Genomic DNA, 17,339 nt, shown 5'->3' with positions numbered 1-17,339 from the left:
ATACCAAAGGAAAAACCAGCCTACACACACCAGGATGCTGGAGAATTAACCAAAGCATATTCATGACTTCCAGTATCACTAACGGCTCATCTAGCAGTCTCAACATCATAAAAAATACAGGCTTGTTCATGTTATGTTATGTTATGTTATGTTATATATATATATATATATATATATATATATATATATAAAAGAATGTAAATGTTGTTAACCAAAATTTCTTAGGCATAAACACATCAACTCGGTAATTGACCTTGTATCGGCCGCCATATTAGGACGGTAGCCAGGCTTGCTTAGCCGCTAGCTTGCTAACATTCAGCTAAGCTCATTCACACATTCTATAACATTTAGCTTTCTTCCTCAACAAAAAAAAAAAAAACACCCTATCGCAGCAGTTAATTTGACACCTGGCTGCAGGATAAAAAGGGACATAATATTCAATGTAAACATGAGCTCCAAGCTAACTCACCAGAGGAGTTGGTGTAATGGCGAATGCTTGTCGGATTCGGCTCAGCTTCAAGTGCGTACCGCTTCATGATTTCTCTCTCTAACAACAAATTAAAGCATCAGTTTTAAGTACAAATGTTTTGTAAACCTATCTACAGTGACTGGTGTTAAATGTACCCAGGTTTCCAGATCGCAGAGGGCACCAGAACAGCATGCATCTCACCAGATCGACGGGAGGAAAAAAGAAATTCTGCAGTTGGACTAGGCCTTTGCTCACGGCACTGTGATGCGTTCAATGACTGCCAAATGATCACAAATTTCATACTTCGGAAAATTACCCGGGTTACATTTGCACTTAAATTTTCTTTACACAACAGTAGGGAGCCTTATGGTAAAAAGCTGTGTTCTTCAAAGCAAGCTAAAAGATAAATATTTAAAAAAATGCACAGTGGTTACATTTGTAGATCCTTGGACAGTACACCAAGTGCGTTAATCCAGCATTTTAGGTTTTTTCATTGATTACACCCTGCAGGCAAAAAAATGTGTTCTCCTTTGATCCTAAGATGAATGTTCACTGCAGTTTACGTTTACGTGACCATGCGTGTGCAGGTTTTAGAATGCATTTAAATTTTTTATCATAGTTCTTCTGGACATGTTACATATAATATTCAAAATCCACATCAGTCAGATATTACTGAACATGGATCCCAGTTTAAATAAATTTGTGAGTGCGATATATTTCAAAGAGAAGCGAATCATCTGCTTTATATAAACAATCTCCAGTAAACAACACTTTCATTTATGTACATCTTTTTAAAACATTAGCTTTGATTTTCAAAAATGCAGAAGTTTCATGACACATGAATAAACCAGCTACTGTATGTGTGAGGATTTTTGTGATGACAGATGTTACAGACATCAACCATTATTCTCAAATGGCACAATGCAAATTTAAGTTTATGATGATGACTGAAACATCAAATTCCCCTAGGGTAGGGGTCAGCAACCTTTAACACCCAAAGAGCCGTTTGGACCCCGTTTCCACGGAAAAGAAAACACTGGGACCCGCAAATACTTTTTGACATCTAAAATAAAGATAACGCTGTAATTGTTCTTTACCTTTATGCATAGGTATTAGAAAACAGTGGTTTCAATAAGTATCATTGACTGAACAATGCACAAGTAAGTAACTGGTGATAATTGAGGTTTGAACTCAGTTCTTAGTTATGTTGAATCGTTCTCTGCAAGCTACGACTGTACAGGGAGTGCAGAATTATTAGGCAAGTTGTATTTTTGAGGAATAATTTTATTATTGAACAACAACCATGTTCTCAATGAACCCAAAAAACTCATTAATATCAAAGCTGAATGTTTTTGGAAGTAGTTTTTAGTTTGTTTTTAGTTTTAGCTATTTTAGGGGGATATCTGTGTGTGCAGGTGACTATTACTGTGCATAATTATTAGGCAACTTAACAAAAAACAAATATATACCCATTTCAATTATTTATTTTTACCAGTGGAACCAATATAACATCTCCACATTCACAAATATACATTTCTGACATTCAAAAACAAAACAAAAACAAATCAGCGACCAATATAGCCACCTTTCTTTGCAAGGACACTCAAAAGCCTGCCATCCATGGATTCTGTCAGTGTTTTGATCTGTTCACCATCAACATTGCGTGCAGCAGCAACCACAGCCTCCCAGACACTGTTCAGAGAGGTGTACTGTTTTCCCTCCTTGTAAATCTCACATTTGATGATGGACCACAGGTTCTCAATGGGGTTCAGATCAGGTGAACAAGGAGGCCATGTCATTAGTTTTTCTTCTTTTATACCCTTTCTTGCCAGCCACGCTGTGGAGTACTTGGACGCGTGTGATGGAGCATTGTCCTGCATGAAAATCATGTTTTTCTTGAAGGATGCAGACTTCTTCCTGTACCACTGCTTGAAGAAGGTGTCTTCCAGAAACTGGCAGTAGGACTGGGAGTTGAGCTTGACTCCATCCTCAACCCGAAAAGGCCCCACAAGCTCATCTTTGATGATACCAGCCCAAACCAGTACTCCACCTCCACCTTGCTGGCGTCTGAGTCGGACTGGAGCTCTCTGCCCTTTACCAATCCAGCCACGGGCCCATCCATCTGGCCCATCAAGACTCACTCTCATTTCATCAGTCCATAAAACCTTAGAAAAATCAGTCTTGAGATATTTCTTGGCCCAGTCTTGACGTTTCAGCTTGTGTGTCTTGTTCAGTGGTGGTCGTCTTTCAGCCTTTCTTACCTTGGCCATGTCTCTGAGTATTGCACACCTTGTGCTTTTGGGCACTCCAGTGATGTTGCAGCTCTGAAATATGGCCAAACTGGTGGCAAGTGGCATCTTGGCAGCTGCACGCTTGACTTTTCTCAGTTCGTGGGCAGTTATTTTGCGCCTTGGTTTTTCCACACGCTTCTTGCGACCCTGTTGACTATTTTGAATGAAACGCTTGATTGTTCGATGATCACGCTTCAGAAGCTTTGCAATTTTGAGACTGCTGCATCCCTCTGCAAGATATCTCACTATTTGTGACTTTTCTGAGCCTGTCAAGTCCTTCTTTTGACCCATTTTGCCAAAGGAAAGGAAGTTGCCTAATAATTATGCACACCTGATATAGGGTGTTGATGTCATTAGACCACACCCCTTCTCATTACAGAGATGCACATCACCTAATATGCTTAATTGGTAGTAGGCTTTCGAGCCTATACAGCTTGGAGTAAGACAACATGCATGAAGAGGATGATGTGGACAAAATACTCATTTGCCTAATAATTCTGCACTCCCTGTAGAATGTGTTTTACTGACAAAGTATTTAGTGAGAAGGTGCTTCATTTCAACTGAAAACATACTCCAGCGTGTTTGTGTATCAGTTTTAGCTTTGTGGCTAAGAAGATACGTCCAACAAACAAAAACTTTTGGCTTTGGTCTTAATGCCAGTCAAACGCTGTGGCTCATTCGGACTATTCCTCTAATTCTTGGTGATGTTGTCCCTAATGGCTCCAACCATGAACTAGATAAGCAGAAGAAAATGGATAGATGGATCGAAGGATGATCCAAAGAAAAACATTAAAGGGCCTCTCACCAGCTTTCATTTATTAAATTTGTCTTCACTAAACAATTTCTGGTGTGTATTTGCATTGATACTCAGACAACAGCTCACATGTCCTCTTTCTGTTTGTGGTGGAAGATTCAGGCAAACACATATAGATTGTTATTTATACGCAGTGTTTTACTTTTCAAACCATTTAGGTGTGCAAATGAGTTTCATGCTTAATCTTATTTCTGTTCTTTGTTTAGAATCGTATTGTTTGGTCTGACCTATTTTTTTTTTTCAATGGTAGAGACTAATGAGGTTCAGGTGTGTGTAAAGTCCTGTATAAAGCAAGTGGGATTTTGCCTACCAGGTTGGTTGTTTTATGGTAGAATGGAGATGCCAGAAATAAAGTATACTTAAAAGGAACTTGACTAGTATGCTGATGCTGTTCACTTATCACCCTCCTTGATGTTTATCTTATGCTACCCCACAAGAGAACATGCTCTAGAAATCAAATCCAAAGTTGAATAATTTGTTCTGAAAAGTATGTAAACATGTGTAAACACTTTGGTAAAAATAAGAAGAACTACATTTGAAAATGAATGATTGGAATCCAGACTTTTGACTTTTTTGGTTTTCCTCAACATTCAATCCTCTTAACATTTTTTGTTTTCCAGCTTTTCTAGAAGGAAAATCATTTATTACATCACTGCAAGAAATCTGATGGCCAACTTTGTTGTTAATACTAATTACTGCCAGTCCACTCAGTCTTTCTTGTGCCGTGGCAGGTCTGTGGTAGTTATTTAAGTACACAGTGAAGGGCAGATGATGCTGCTGTCTCCCTGTCAGCTGTGTCCTCTCATCTTCAGAAGTCTGGACTCGTGAGCCAACGTGCCAAATAAGAACTATCAAGTATGCACGTACAATCTCTTTACTTGGTACTGAGAGATACCATCTAAAGGAATCCACTCTGGACTAAAGCAGTTTTGTTAGCCCCGCCCCCTAACTCTGATGGGTGAGGTTGACAGATGAAATAAATTCATGGTGCAGTGCATCACAGTAACCATGGAAAAAATTAATAATCAGTTGCTTCTAAATAATGAATGAATCAGTTGGTTTGAAATGAATTAAGAGTTTAATTATATACTAAATACATTTATTTCCAATTTAACTCGTGATTTAATGAATTTGACACTCATTTAATAATTGTTTATTTTAATTTTAGCACTCTTGACACTCCATAAATTACAGCTACTTGCTTGGAGGTGTTTTTTTTTTTTTTTTTACAGTTATCTTTAAAGGAGAGTGTTTAGCACAATTTTCCATGTGCCAACCAATTACACATATATACACTGTCACTTTTTTTTCCCATAAAGTCAACATGACTATTGCTAGGATCACCATATCCATTCTTTCCTTTATGAATACTCATATCATATTTTTCATTGAATAATTTTTTTTTTCCACAATTATTCTCTATCTGATAAGAATTTAAAGTGTGAGAGTGATGGGGGCATTTGGCTCTTATGTCTACCAGCAGACAGTTTTGTAAGTGAAGCATTAAAGGCTTAAATAAAAATAAAGAGACCGATCATGATAATGACAGCACCACACAAACAGGCTTGTGTTTTATTTAAAGATTTGAAATACTACAAGCTACAAATCTGTACAGCTGAAAGCTGGATTGGTGCAAACATTAAGAACACTGCTGCAGAAAAAAAAATGTGAAAACCCAGTAAAAACTTCCTAAAACTTAAACCACTTTCTTTCTTTTTTTTTTTAAATAACTGAACTGACCTTGAAATTAAAAAACTCTTAAAATAACACTGATTATAATTATTACAATGTGTGCAACGATATTCTAGGTTATTAATGAATCCCTCATTAAAGTAAATGAGTTGTCATTAAAAACAGGTAACTGCCGTCTGCATCAAGGCAAAGAATAACTCAAAGGAAGAAGAGCTTGTCTGAGAGCTGGATAGCCGGCTCTGAGTGGAGGTACTGGCCAGACAGGAAAGCCAGTTTGTGGGCATATTTGCAGGGTGCTGGAACACGAATGGTGCCGGGCCAGTTCCAGTACAAATGGCACATCTTGAAGGTCAACCTGGCAAGACACCAAATCAACAATGAAGTGTTTTGAACTGTACACACATTCACAATAAATCCCAATTTGTGTGGAAGATACACAAAAAAGAAATCCCAGCAATACTTTGGAAAACAATAGACTCGAGGTAAATACCAGTGAGGCTTAAAATAAAAGGGGGGTGGTGGTTAATTACTTGAAATTGCATCTAGTACAGTTCCAAGATATAAATGTGTACAGAAGCACTCAAACTCCTGACACACAATCTCGACTCACCTCTACTCTATTTGTGTGTTTGCATGTATGGTCTACTACTCTGGCAACAGGAAGGTTTTTTCCTTTTAGCAGGAGGAAACCTTTTGGCAGTACTAGGCTCAGGGAGGCTCAGCCATCTGCCAAGACCAGCTGGGGGATACAGGTCCAGACTAAACAGTAGAAGTTGATGTTTGACTGATTGTGTGTCTTACTGACAACTGGAGGCTGGACAAAATGTTGATATCAAAATGCACGATTTTGCTACATCTTGGGACATGATTGGCACCAAAAATCTCTTTTTATTCAAACATGTATCAGCTCTGAACTGACAAACCAGAGTCACTATTTATGACACCTCATGGTGACGCTATAAACTTATTTGAGATCTTAGGCTACGTTCACACTGCAGGCGAAAGCGCATCAAATCCGACTTTTTTGACCCTATGCGACCCATATCCGATCATGGTGTGACAGTGTGAACGGCACAAATCCGGTATTTTCAAATCCGATCTGGGTCACTTTTGTATGTGGTTCTGAATCCAATACATATCCGATGTTTTAGAAAGCAACTGCTGTTTGAACGGTCAAGTCGCATTAAATCCGTCTTTTACGTCACTGACACAAGACAGACGCCAATTATCAGCTCTGGAGAAGACGTCGTGAACGCTTCCTGGCCGTCCAGTGTAGATGTCAGTGAAACTGTTGGGAAGACAACGTGAACATTTTATTTGTACTGTATAATCTGCAGATTCTGACAGAAATCTGCAGCTATCCTTTGAAGCACCGCTCCTCTAAAACAGCAATAAGGATAATTATTAGGTTATTTACATTATTATGTAAATAACAAAATAACTTAAAGCAAAAATTGGGAAACGTAAAGTCCGAAGTCTTTAAATTAAGGGCCATCAGTCAAACAATATTGTTTGCTCTGGGTCTAAACAGAGCGCGTTGTGTGTGACGTCTTCTTTTGCGCATGCGGCCGCTTTGAGCGTTCACACTAGAGCGCGTTTGCTGTCGCATTTTATTTGTAGTGTGAACAAGCAGACAAAAAAATTTTTGATCAAAAAATCGGAATTGAGCATTAAGACCTGCAGTGTGAAGGTAGCCTTAGACATTCAGACAAATCTGAATGACATGTACACAACATAATACAGTGAATAAACACATACTTTGAGATTTTTACATACATAGGGCTACATTTTTCTTCTTCACTGTGTATCATACACAGCTGTATAACAGAGCATCACAGACTCACTGTGTAGCAGAGTTATTTTGCAAACCATATAAAGATTATGATTATGTACTGAATTATGACAGACCCTATGGCTCTTAGTCAGGTACAATGCTGTTTTGTCATGACAGATGCTCTGCGCAGTTCTGTGCGACTATCTTTACTTTTCTTCATGAGCTGCTCAAACTAAACAGACATTACATCATACAGACGTCAACTTTAATGTTACATCGTATTCAGGAAACACTAACTGGAGATTTGATCATGAAATGTAATATATTTAAAGAAAATGTAAAAAAACAAAACAAAAAACAAGCAGCTTATGGGAGAGGATATATTTACAAAGCTTGTGAGTACTTTTGTGTTTTTTCCCCTTTAGACAGAAGGAAGACTGCCCCGAAGATTTTCAATACTCTGTTTTAGTGGTTTGATAAAGGCTCTTTTTCTTACAGCTACAGTGATGACCTGAAAAACAACCTCAATCTTGTAATTATCAAATATTAAATCCAGATATTGCTTAGTGGAAAGGAAACTGGGTCATACCTTTGCAAATGGTCTGGTGTGAGGTTTGCCGTGTTATATAAAGAGATGTAGTGTGTCGGAAGTCCGCAGCCCTGGCGAATGTGATGTGCCATCAGGTAGAAGTCCACCCTGAGCATGGGGGAAACAATCACTTCGGTTTGGGAAACTTTACAGAATCGAAACATTTCCTCATCAAAGTACTCGTCTGCTACAGCTGCCAGTACATCTGTCGTAGCAGTTTTGCTGTGCACTTGTTTAAATTCACATTTCTCTCTCGTGTATTTTTACAAGATATTTTCATGAAACGCTGTTTACTAGTGCAGCTTCTGGAACAGCACTGAGATTCCCATTAGCATCATCGCCTTTAAACTGAGCTGCCAGTGTAGACTACTGAAGCAGGTCACCTGTGCCCTAAAGCTGGATTCAGACTAAAAAAAAAAAAAAACAGCAACAAAAAACAAAACACACACACACACACACACACACACACACACACACACACACACACACACACACACACACACACACACACACAAAAAGCAGGAAGCAGGCCTCTCATCTTTAACAGCAGCACCGTGTTTACATTTACACATTTTGTAATCATTTCTCACATTTATAAAATGCTGCCTCAGAAACAAACTGACATCCTACAATCCTTCCAATTGGAATCAAACCACTTGCTGTTATCCCCCCGCCCTGGACTAACCAATCTTTCTGAGTGAGGGTGTGATCCACGACAGTTCCAGGAGGGGGGGTGCCAAAGCTGTTTGCAGCCCAGGAGTAGAGAGTGGTGTTAATGCGCTTTTGTACCACGATGAAGACCAGCTTGGGCTCGTAGCTGGGGAAAGTCTCAAAGCATTTGATCAACTGTGGGATCTCGTACTGCTCCACCATTTTAAGCTGGCCGTCTGAGACACCATCTCTGTACACCACAATCTTTTCTGGCAAGTTGTGGTTTACCTGTTAGACATGCGTAATCAAAGTAAAGTTATACAAATTTAATACAGTAAATGAAAATGCATTAAACCCAGCAAAACTTGATAACACCCAGAAACAAACTACACTGTAATTTTTATTGTACTGCGTTCACTGATAGGTGAGAATTAGTGGTGGTTTACAGAGAGGAGTACTGAATCAGAACACATTTCTGAAGTGCATTTGTACCTCATAGTACTTCTGCAGCGCAGCCAGTAAGCAAACCCTGAAGCCATGGATCAGTTCCTCATTGGGGGTCTGGAAAATGACTCTGGAGTACCAGCGGGTCAATGAGCTGTAGGGAACAACACGCTGCTGTTAGGACGCATGCATAGTGCATCTCACCAATTCAAGGTCAAATAATTTCTCGTTTGTGCACTCATATGCAAAGACATGAAAAGGTTTATTTGTCAAGGTGATGCAGAAATGCTTGAAAAAAGTGAGTCACAGCATTGCTTTGCATTGTCTAGTAATGTGAAAATCAGTGTTCTGTGCACACTAACACTTTTTTGTGTGCTTCACATTAAATGTATGTAATAATTCAACTATGGAGAAAATATGAAATCTAAAGAACGACTAGACAAAAAGAGGGAAAAATGGTAATGGCCTGTATTTGTATAGCGCTTTAATTAGTCCCTATGGACCCCAAAGCGCTTTACACTACATTCAGTCATCCACACATTCACACACTGGTGATGACAAGCTACACTGTAGCCACAGCTGCCCTGGGGCGCACTGACGGAGGCGAGGCTGCCGGACACTGGCGCCACCGGGCCCTCTGACCACCACCAGTAGGCAACGGGTGAAGTGTCTTGCCCAAGGACACAACGACCGAGACTGTCAGAGCTGGTGCTCGAACCGGCAACCTTCCGATTACAAGACGAACTGCCAACTCTTGAGCCACGATCGCCCCAATGGGAAGGGAAGTTTACCTGTTCACGCTCGCGACAAACCCCATAACTGACTGATGAGACTTGCTGGGGTCGTGGTGGACATCAACTCCAACTACCATCAGGTTTTTCTGTTCAGGGGAGACAGGTTTATCATGTTAAAAGTTCTGATTTTCACAAACCAAAACAGCTCTGTAATGATGTTAAAATACATATGGCAGGGCAACCACAGACAACATATGATGCCTCAATCTAAAGGAGCTCAAGTGAATGTAACCCACATAAAAAGAACTGCATCTATAACTAAACCGAAATCTTAAATTCCAACCGGAGCGTGTCCGTGAAGGTATCGCGACGCGTCATGACGTACGCCACGCCGCGAGTCTGCACGTGCCTGTTGTGACCAATCACATTCGCGAGGCACCAATATATGCCTTCCGGGTTGTCGCCTCGAAAAGACGCGGGGGAGAGGCGTTAGCGGATGGAAGCAACAGTACTTTGATACCGCCGCGGGTAGATGCGTGGGGGCTCGTATGTGACATCGCACGTAGTGAATGGTGAGTTGGGTCTGAATGTCTGTTTGTATTTGTAACCCGTATCAGTATGCCAGTGCTATTAGCTGATGGGTTAGCTAAGGCTGAGGCCTACTACATTACTACTACTACTCTCACTCTACGTGGCTGTAGTCTTGTTATTAGAGATTGTCATTTATTTTAATTTATTACAATGGTTGGATATGTATTTGTTGTATATTGGTATTTTCTCATGAACTTTATTGTGTACACTGGAACTAAAGCTAGCTTGGGAAATTTAGATGAATTTTGCTAATAGTGGTCCTGTGATTATAGTGCAGGCTAGTGGTGCCCTGGAGAGACCACAGCGATACCACTACTTTGGATGGCGAGCTAGGCCCAACGAGCCAGAACCCCAGCTACAACTTTCTGCGGTCTGGTAGGAGGCTGCTGCAGCCTACACTCTCCCCCCCTGGGTTTCAGTCCCCCAAATCTCACTTCCGAGATCTCAGTCTTGGAATCTCAGTTCTGATCATCACACTTCCAATTTCAACCTGTTACAGACTGTCATACGCGTTGGACTTATATCAATCATGAAATAGCAACTTTATGGACATTGTCTGCCGGGGGTTGGAGGAGGTTGCTGCACCACTGTGCAGCTGGTATTTTACAAGCTTGAATTATGTTTTAATTTTTCCTGTCTGCAGATTTTGTAAATATTGGTATTTGGTAATTGCACTTTATTTTCACTGTAAATAACAACCGTAATCACAATACCTGTGGCTGTACGTTTATTATACTTCACTCACCTCCCAGAGCCGAATCTGACATCTTCTGAATTAGCCCAACCACTCATAACCAACTCAATTTATCTTAGCTTATGTACTTGCTACATAAGACAATTAAGTGGCGAGCCAGCCAGGAGGTTGTGTCAAGTATAATATTGCTGTGTACATTCAGTCTCACCATCTCACCATATTACTATGAACATGGACTTGTTGGAGCCATTAGGTGTTAAAATACCAAACGCGGTGTTGGTCAGTGGCGTCCCCACATATGAGGTTGAGGAGGTTGAAGATTTTCTTCTCCAGTATGGTGCTATTGAACGCTCCGTGCCAATAAACTCACCCGGTTCTGAGTTTAATAATATGCTCGTCGTTGAGTTTAAAACGGGGTCTGCTTTTGATTTATTGGGTCCGATTCTGCCGTATACATTTAAGCCCTTAGATAATGAATATCATATAACAAGCTTGTCTAAAATCTATGCGGCTACTGTCGGGTGCACAAAGACTAAGACCTATTTAGCTGACTTAAAACAAGTAGCAAAACTGTCAGGTCGGGATTTTGCTGAAGTTCTCCAAGAACTAATGACCCAAATAAATGGAGCTGTTTCAGAACTGCGCCCAGGAAAACCAGAAGGGCTCAAGCAGGAATGCACTGTCGCATCTGAACATAAAACGGCTGCCACTCCGGATCAACAAACCCACAACATGGCTATTCCTGTCACTTCTTCAGCTGCCCTACATCCTACAACAACAGAAGGACATTCTATCAGTATGTCTGCAGCTGAGTTGAATCCACCTGAAGTACAGAGGTATGTTGTGGAGCATATAGTAAAGAGCGAAGATGTAACCATACGTTCATCCCATAGGCTGCGCATGTTTTCTGGGAGACTGCCACACCCACAGCATGAGGTGGACTATGATACATGCCGCTCTGGAGTGGATCTCATCTTAAAGGATCCAGCCATTTCAGAACTACGAAGATCCAGACACATCCTCGATAGTCTTTTACCACCTGCAGCGGACATAATTAAGCACCTTAACCCCGACCTACCAGCAGAGACTTACATTCAACATCTTGATTCTGCTTATGGAATTGTACAGGATGGGGAAGAACTTTATGTGAAGTTCATGGACACACTGCAAGACTCTGGTGAGAAACCATCCGGCTACCTACAGCGACTTCAGGTGGCCCTGAGTTTAGCTGTCAAGCGGGGAGGAGTCAAGCAGGGTGAAGTGAACAGGCACCTGCTCAGCCAATTCTGTAGGGGATGTTGGGATAGCAACCTTATCTCTGAGCTCCAGCTGAAGCAGAGAAAATCCAACCCACCTTCTTTTGCAGAACTGTTACTCCTATTAAGAACTGAAGAAGACAGAGTAGCTAGCAAAACTCTGAGGATGAAGCAACATCTGGGAACACCAAGACACAGAGTTGCAGCTCAAGCTCAGTTCGCAGTAGAAGAAGAAAGGGGGGTCTGTGCTGCGTTGTCCACTCTCACCCAGCAGATGGCGGAGATACAAAAGCAACTTGCCGCCTTAACTGCCTCCCAGTCTCACCAGTCCTGTACTCCTGTTCCAAAGCAGCACCAGAAGCAAAGAACGGATACACAGGGGAATATATCACCTAACCCCAAGCCTGGTTTCTGTTTCAGGTGTGGGGAAGATGGACACATTAGACCACAGTGTGAGAATAGACCCAATCCTGCATTGGTCAATGCAAAACGCAAACAGTTCAGTGAAAGGAAACCAAAATGGCAGAAGCGGAATTCATCAACTGGACATTTAAACTAGATACAGTTTCTGTAATGGGACGTACAGGAACTGTGCAGGACCCACATTGTCCCGCGAAGAAGGAAAGGAACAAGGGGGAAATTGTTCACTGTGTAGACCTACACACTCGTCCGAAGGCAACCACAATGTTACCTCATGGGTTAGTTGGGTGAAGGTGCACAACAGAGGTGAATCTAGCAGGCTATCCACAGCAATGCCTGCTTGATACAGGATCACAGGTAACTACAATACCTGTATCCTTTTACAACAATCATCTTCATGAACAACAAATTCAACCACTTCATGATCTTCTCCAAGTGGAAGGTGCTGCGGGTCAAACCATTCCATATCTTGGATACATTGAGATTTCCGTCAAGTTCCCCAGAGACTTTGTTGGTAAAGAATATGAAGTAACAACATTGGCTCTAGTTGTTCCAGACGCACACCCTGACGTCCCCGCTGTTGTGCTAATTGGGATGAATACCCTGGAACCACTGTATGAACAGTATCTTAACCAGCATCCGAGCTATCAGCCTAGCACTCACGGGTACAGAGCGGTGTTGAAAACACTACAGCTGTCACACAAGCAGAAGGAGAATGGCAACATTGGAATTGTGAGGCTACTAAGCAAGGCTCCAGTGCGTGTTCCGGCCGGCCGCAATATTGTCATCCAGGGCTCTGCCAAAGTTTCCACCCCATTGTTTAGCCAGAGTGTTCTCCTACAGCATCCTGCTTCCACCTTACCTGGTGGTTTGTGTGTCAGCAGTTGTCTTATCAACTTCCCAGCTCTTTCCCCATACAAGGTTCCCGTGGTTATTACAAATGAGTCGGAGCAAGATACCTTCATTCCACCTCACAGTGTCATTGCGGATTTGGAAACTTACCACTGTATCTTGTCTGAACACCGCGTGACCCATCTTCCAGTCAGGAACACTATCACCAGCCTGAATTTTGATTTTGGTGATTCTCCACTGTCACCTGAATGGAAGACGCGAGTCATAGGAAAGCTGAATAACATCTCGGAGGTCTTTTCACATCATGACTTGGATTTTGGATGTACATCAGCTGTCAAACATCATATCCCACTCCATGACAATACACCGTTCAAGCAACGTGCCCGGCCAATCCATCCACAAGATTTCGAAGCTGTCCGCCGTCACCTGCGTGAGCTTCTGGAAGCCGGCATTATAAGGGAATCATCGTCTCCCTTTGCTTCGCCTATCGTGGTGGTCAGGAAGAAGAACGGTGAGGTTCGACTGTGCATAGACTACCGGAAACTAAACCTCCAAACCATCAAGGATGCATACCCCTTACCTAATTTGGAAGAATCATTTTCAGCACTCACTGGTTCTAAGTGGTTTTCAGTACTCGACCTGAAGTCCGGTTACAACCAGATCCAGATGGAGGAGGAAGACAAGGCAAAGACTGCTTTTGTGACTCCTCTTGGGTTCTGGGAGTTTAACCAAATGCCTCAAGGTGTCACCAACGCCCCAAGCACATTTCAGCGCTTGATGGAGCGATGCATGGGGGACCTCCACCTAAAGGAAGTGCTCGTTTTCCTCGATGACTTAATCATCTATTCAGACACTCTTGAGGAACACGAACGAAGGCTGCTGAGAGTCCTGAACCGGTTGAAGGAATATGGGCTGAAACTGGCACCGGAGAAATGTCGATTCTTCCAAAAATCTGTTAAATACTTGGGTCATATTGTCTCTGAGGAAGGAGTTCAAACAGATCCAGAGAAGATAGAGACCATCAAGACATGGCCGGTTCCACAAACTCTGAAACAAATGAGATCTTTTCTGGGCTTCGCCGGCTATTACCGCCGGTTTATAAAGGACTATTCCGTCATTGCCAAACCACTCAATGACCTGACTCGTGGATATTCTCCGGTTCAAAGATCAAAGACCCTGAAAGCTCGCAAGACATCCACCTACAGGCCAAATCAACCTTTCGGTGAGAGGTGGAATACTAACTGTCAAGTTGCATTTGAAACCTTGATTGAGAAGTTTACAACTGCCCCGGTCCTTGGGTTTGCAGACCCGTCTTGCTCATACATCCTGCACACCGATGCGAGTGTGACCGGACTTGGAGCTGTGTTGTATCAGGAGCAAGAGGAGAAACTCCGGGTCATAGCCTGTGCTAGCCGCGGATTGTCGCAGAGTGAGAGCCGTTATGCAGCCCACAAGTTGGAATTCCTCGCCCTTAAATGGAGTGTGACTGAGAAATTCCAAGATTACCTGTACGGAGCAGATTTAACAGTGGTTACGGACAGTAATCCACTGACCTACGTTTTGACAACAGCTAAACTGGACGCTACTGGACACCGTTGGTTGGCTGCATTGTCAACGTACTCCTTTAAACTCCTGTACAGAGCTAGCAAACAAAATTGCGACGCTGATGCGCTCTCGCGACGACCCTACCCCTGCTCCAATGATGAAGTTTCCAATGACCATGAACTCATCCGTCAGTTCATTTCTCAACATACAGCTGATTCTGATGTCCTCCCAGAAGAGATTGTGAAGGCAATCTGCCAAAGTCATCTGGTCAGAGCCACACGGCCGGGTGACTGCGGTGAGGTTGGCCTCACACTTGTCGAGTCTTTGTCAGTTCAAGTGGATACCATCTCTGACAGTTACTGTTCCGAGGACCTTCACCAGCTGCCTGTCGTTTCTACTCTTAACATCAAAGAGAAACAACACTCAGATCCCTGTATTCGAGAGCTTATTCACCAGCTTGAGACGGGAGAAAGGATTCCACCAACAGCCAGAGCTGAGCTCCCTGAACTTCCGTTCCTGCTCAGAGAATGGTCTAGGTTGGAGCTGGTGGATGGAGTTCTGTACAGGAGGAGACGGGACAATGAAGACTTTTTATACCAGCTTGTCCTTCCAGAGGAGCTGCGACCATCAGTCCTGAAAAGTCTCCATGAGGACATGGGCCATATGGGGATTGAACGTACACTCGACCTTGTCCGTACGAGATTCTACTGGCCCAAAATGGCAAAGGATGTTGAGCAGAAGATCAAGACTTGTGGCCGCTGTGTGCGCCGAAAAGCCTTGCCAGAAAAAGCTGCTCCACTTGTCAGCATAAAAACATCGCGACCACTGGAGCTCTTGTGTATGGATTTCCTTACTCTTGAACCTGACACCAGTGGCACTCGTGATATCTTAGTCCTGACTGACCATTTCACAAAATTCGCTGTTGCCATTCCAACGTCCAATCAAAAGGCAAGAACTGTGGCGAAGTGTCTATGGGAGAATTATATCATTTACTATGGCATTCCTGAGCGAATTCATACCGACCAAGGGCAAGATTTTGAGTCGAGACTAATAAAAGAATTGTGTGAGTTTGCAGGCATTCGGAAGAGCCGTACAACCCCTTACCATCCAAGGGGAAATCCAGTGGAGCGATTTAACAGGACGTTGCTGGCAATGTTGGGGACTTTGGAAACAAAACAAAAGACAAGATGGAAAGAGCATGTGAAACCGCTGGTTCACGCCTATAATTGCACCAGGAACGAGGTTACAGGGTTTACTCCTTACGAACTCATGTTCGGTAGAACACCTCGTCTACCTGTGGACCTGGTGTTCAATCTGCCACTGCGGGAATCTAAGCAAAAGAGTCACTCACAGTACATTAAATCACTCAAATCAAGATTGGAGGAAAGTTTCAGCATTGCCTCCAGTAACGCTACAAAGGCTGCCGACCGAAATAAAGCACGTTTTGACAACCGTGTGATACCATCAGCACTGGAACCAGGTGATCGTGTGCTTGTGAGGAACGTCCGCCTTCGAGGGAAGCATAAACTTTCAGATAAATGGGAGGAAGAAGTTTATGTGGTTGTCCATCGGGCTGGGGACCTCCCGGTCTATAAGGTAAAACCTGAGAACAGCGATGGACCTATGCGGACCCTTCACCGCGACCTCCTCCTTCCATGCGGTTTCCTCACGGACAGTGAGGTTAACTTGGAATCACCAGAGCAATCACTTCCTCACAGACCAAGAACTCGGCAGCAGAACCCGGATTTAAATTCCTTCACAGAACCTCTGGTTGAGGATGAGGATACAGGAAGCTTGGTTTCATTATATGTTAATCCTCCAACGTTGCACTTCACTGGGGAAAAACAGAATCATTTTCCAGATTCGTCTGACGGTGGGAGCCTAGGACCACTGATTTTGGATCCTTCAGTTGAAGTGGAAGTGCAAGGAGAACCAGCCTCTGTGTCCAGTGTTCTTCCTCCAGCAGTGGAGTCTGGCGGTGGGCAATCTGACTCTGATGTGGAAGACATCCTACTTGAACTTGTTGAAAGTCATCCTGAAAACAGAAATAGCTCACCTGAAAACTTACCTGGAAATGGAGACATACTTGTCAACATTCCTGTCGTTGCTGTTGAAGATTCTCCTGAAGAGTCCAGTGTTATTGAGCAGGACACTGACATAGGTGACGGGCTAAGACGTTCACAACGACAAAGAGCACCACCTGACCGACTTCACTATTTCACTCGTGGCAATCCTCTGATTTCCGTTGTCCAAACGATGTTGCATAGTCTTTCCGATGCATTGGGCCATAATGCTAGCCGTCCTTCGTCTGTTCACGTTGTCTAGCGTTTAACATGGGACGGGACGTGCATGGGTTAAGGCGGGGAGGATGTAACCCACATAAAAAGAACTGCATCTATAACTAAACCGAAATCTTAAATTCCAACCGGAGCGTGTCCGTGAAGGTATCGCGACGCGTCATGACGTACGCCACGCCGCGAGTCTGCACATGCCTGTTGTGACCAATCACATTCGCGAGGCACC

At 42.8% G+C, this 17,339-nt stretch overlaps 1 protein-coding gene across 2 annotated transcripts in view; it reads right to left on the bottom strand.

Annotated features, from left to right (window-relative positions):
• Window positions 1–5,127: 5,127 nt before the first annotated feature.
• Window positions 5,128–17,339, bottom strand: part of piwil2 (piwi-like RNA-mediated gene silencing 2) — a 38,453-nt gene continuing 26,241 nt past the window's right edge. For both annotated transcript variants that reach the window (XM_084946559.1, XM_084946560.1), the window contains exons 20-24: window positions 9,516–9,604; window positions 8,773–8,878; window positions 8,315–8,568; window positions 7,630–7,737; window positions 5,128–5,621 (exon numbers count right to left, since the gene is read on the bottom strand). In XM_084946559.1, the coding sequence (XP_084802685.1) occupies window positions 5,465–5,621; window positions 7,630–7,737; window positions 8,315–8,568; window positions 8,773–8,878; window positions 9,516–9,604 (714 nt within the window). In that variant the 3' untranslated portion in view covers window positions 5,128–5,464. The remainder of the gene's footprint in view (window positions 5,622–7,629; window positions 7,738–8,314; window positions 8,569–8,772; window positions 8,879–9,515; window positions 9,605–17,339) is intronic.

This window comes from Perissodus microlepis, chromosome 12 (genome assembly GCF_051167445.1).
Source record: "Perissodus microlepis isolate ML-2025 ecotype Zambia chromosome 12, ASM5116744v1, whole genome shotgun sequence".
Lineage (NCBI taxonomy): Eukaryota > Metazoa > Chordata > Actinopteri > Cichliformes > Cichlidae > Perissodus > Perissodus microlepis.
Note: the sequence above shows the minus strand (reverse complement) of the source record. Positions and strands in the feature narration are given on the sequence as shown.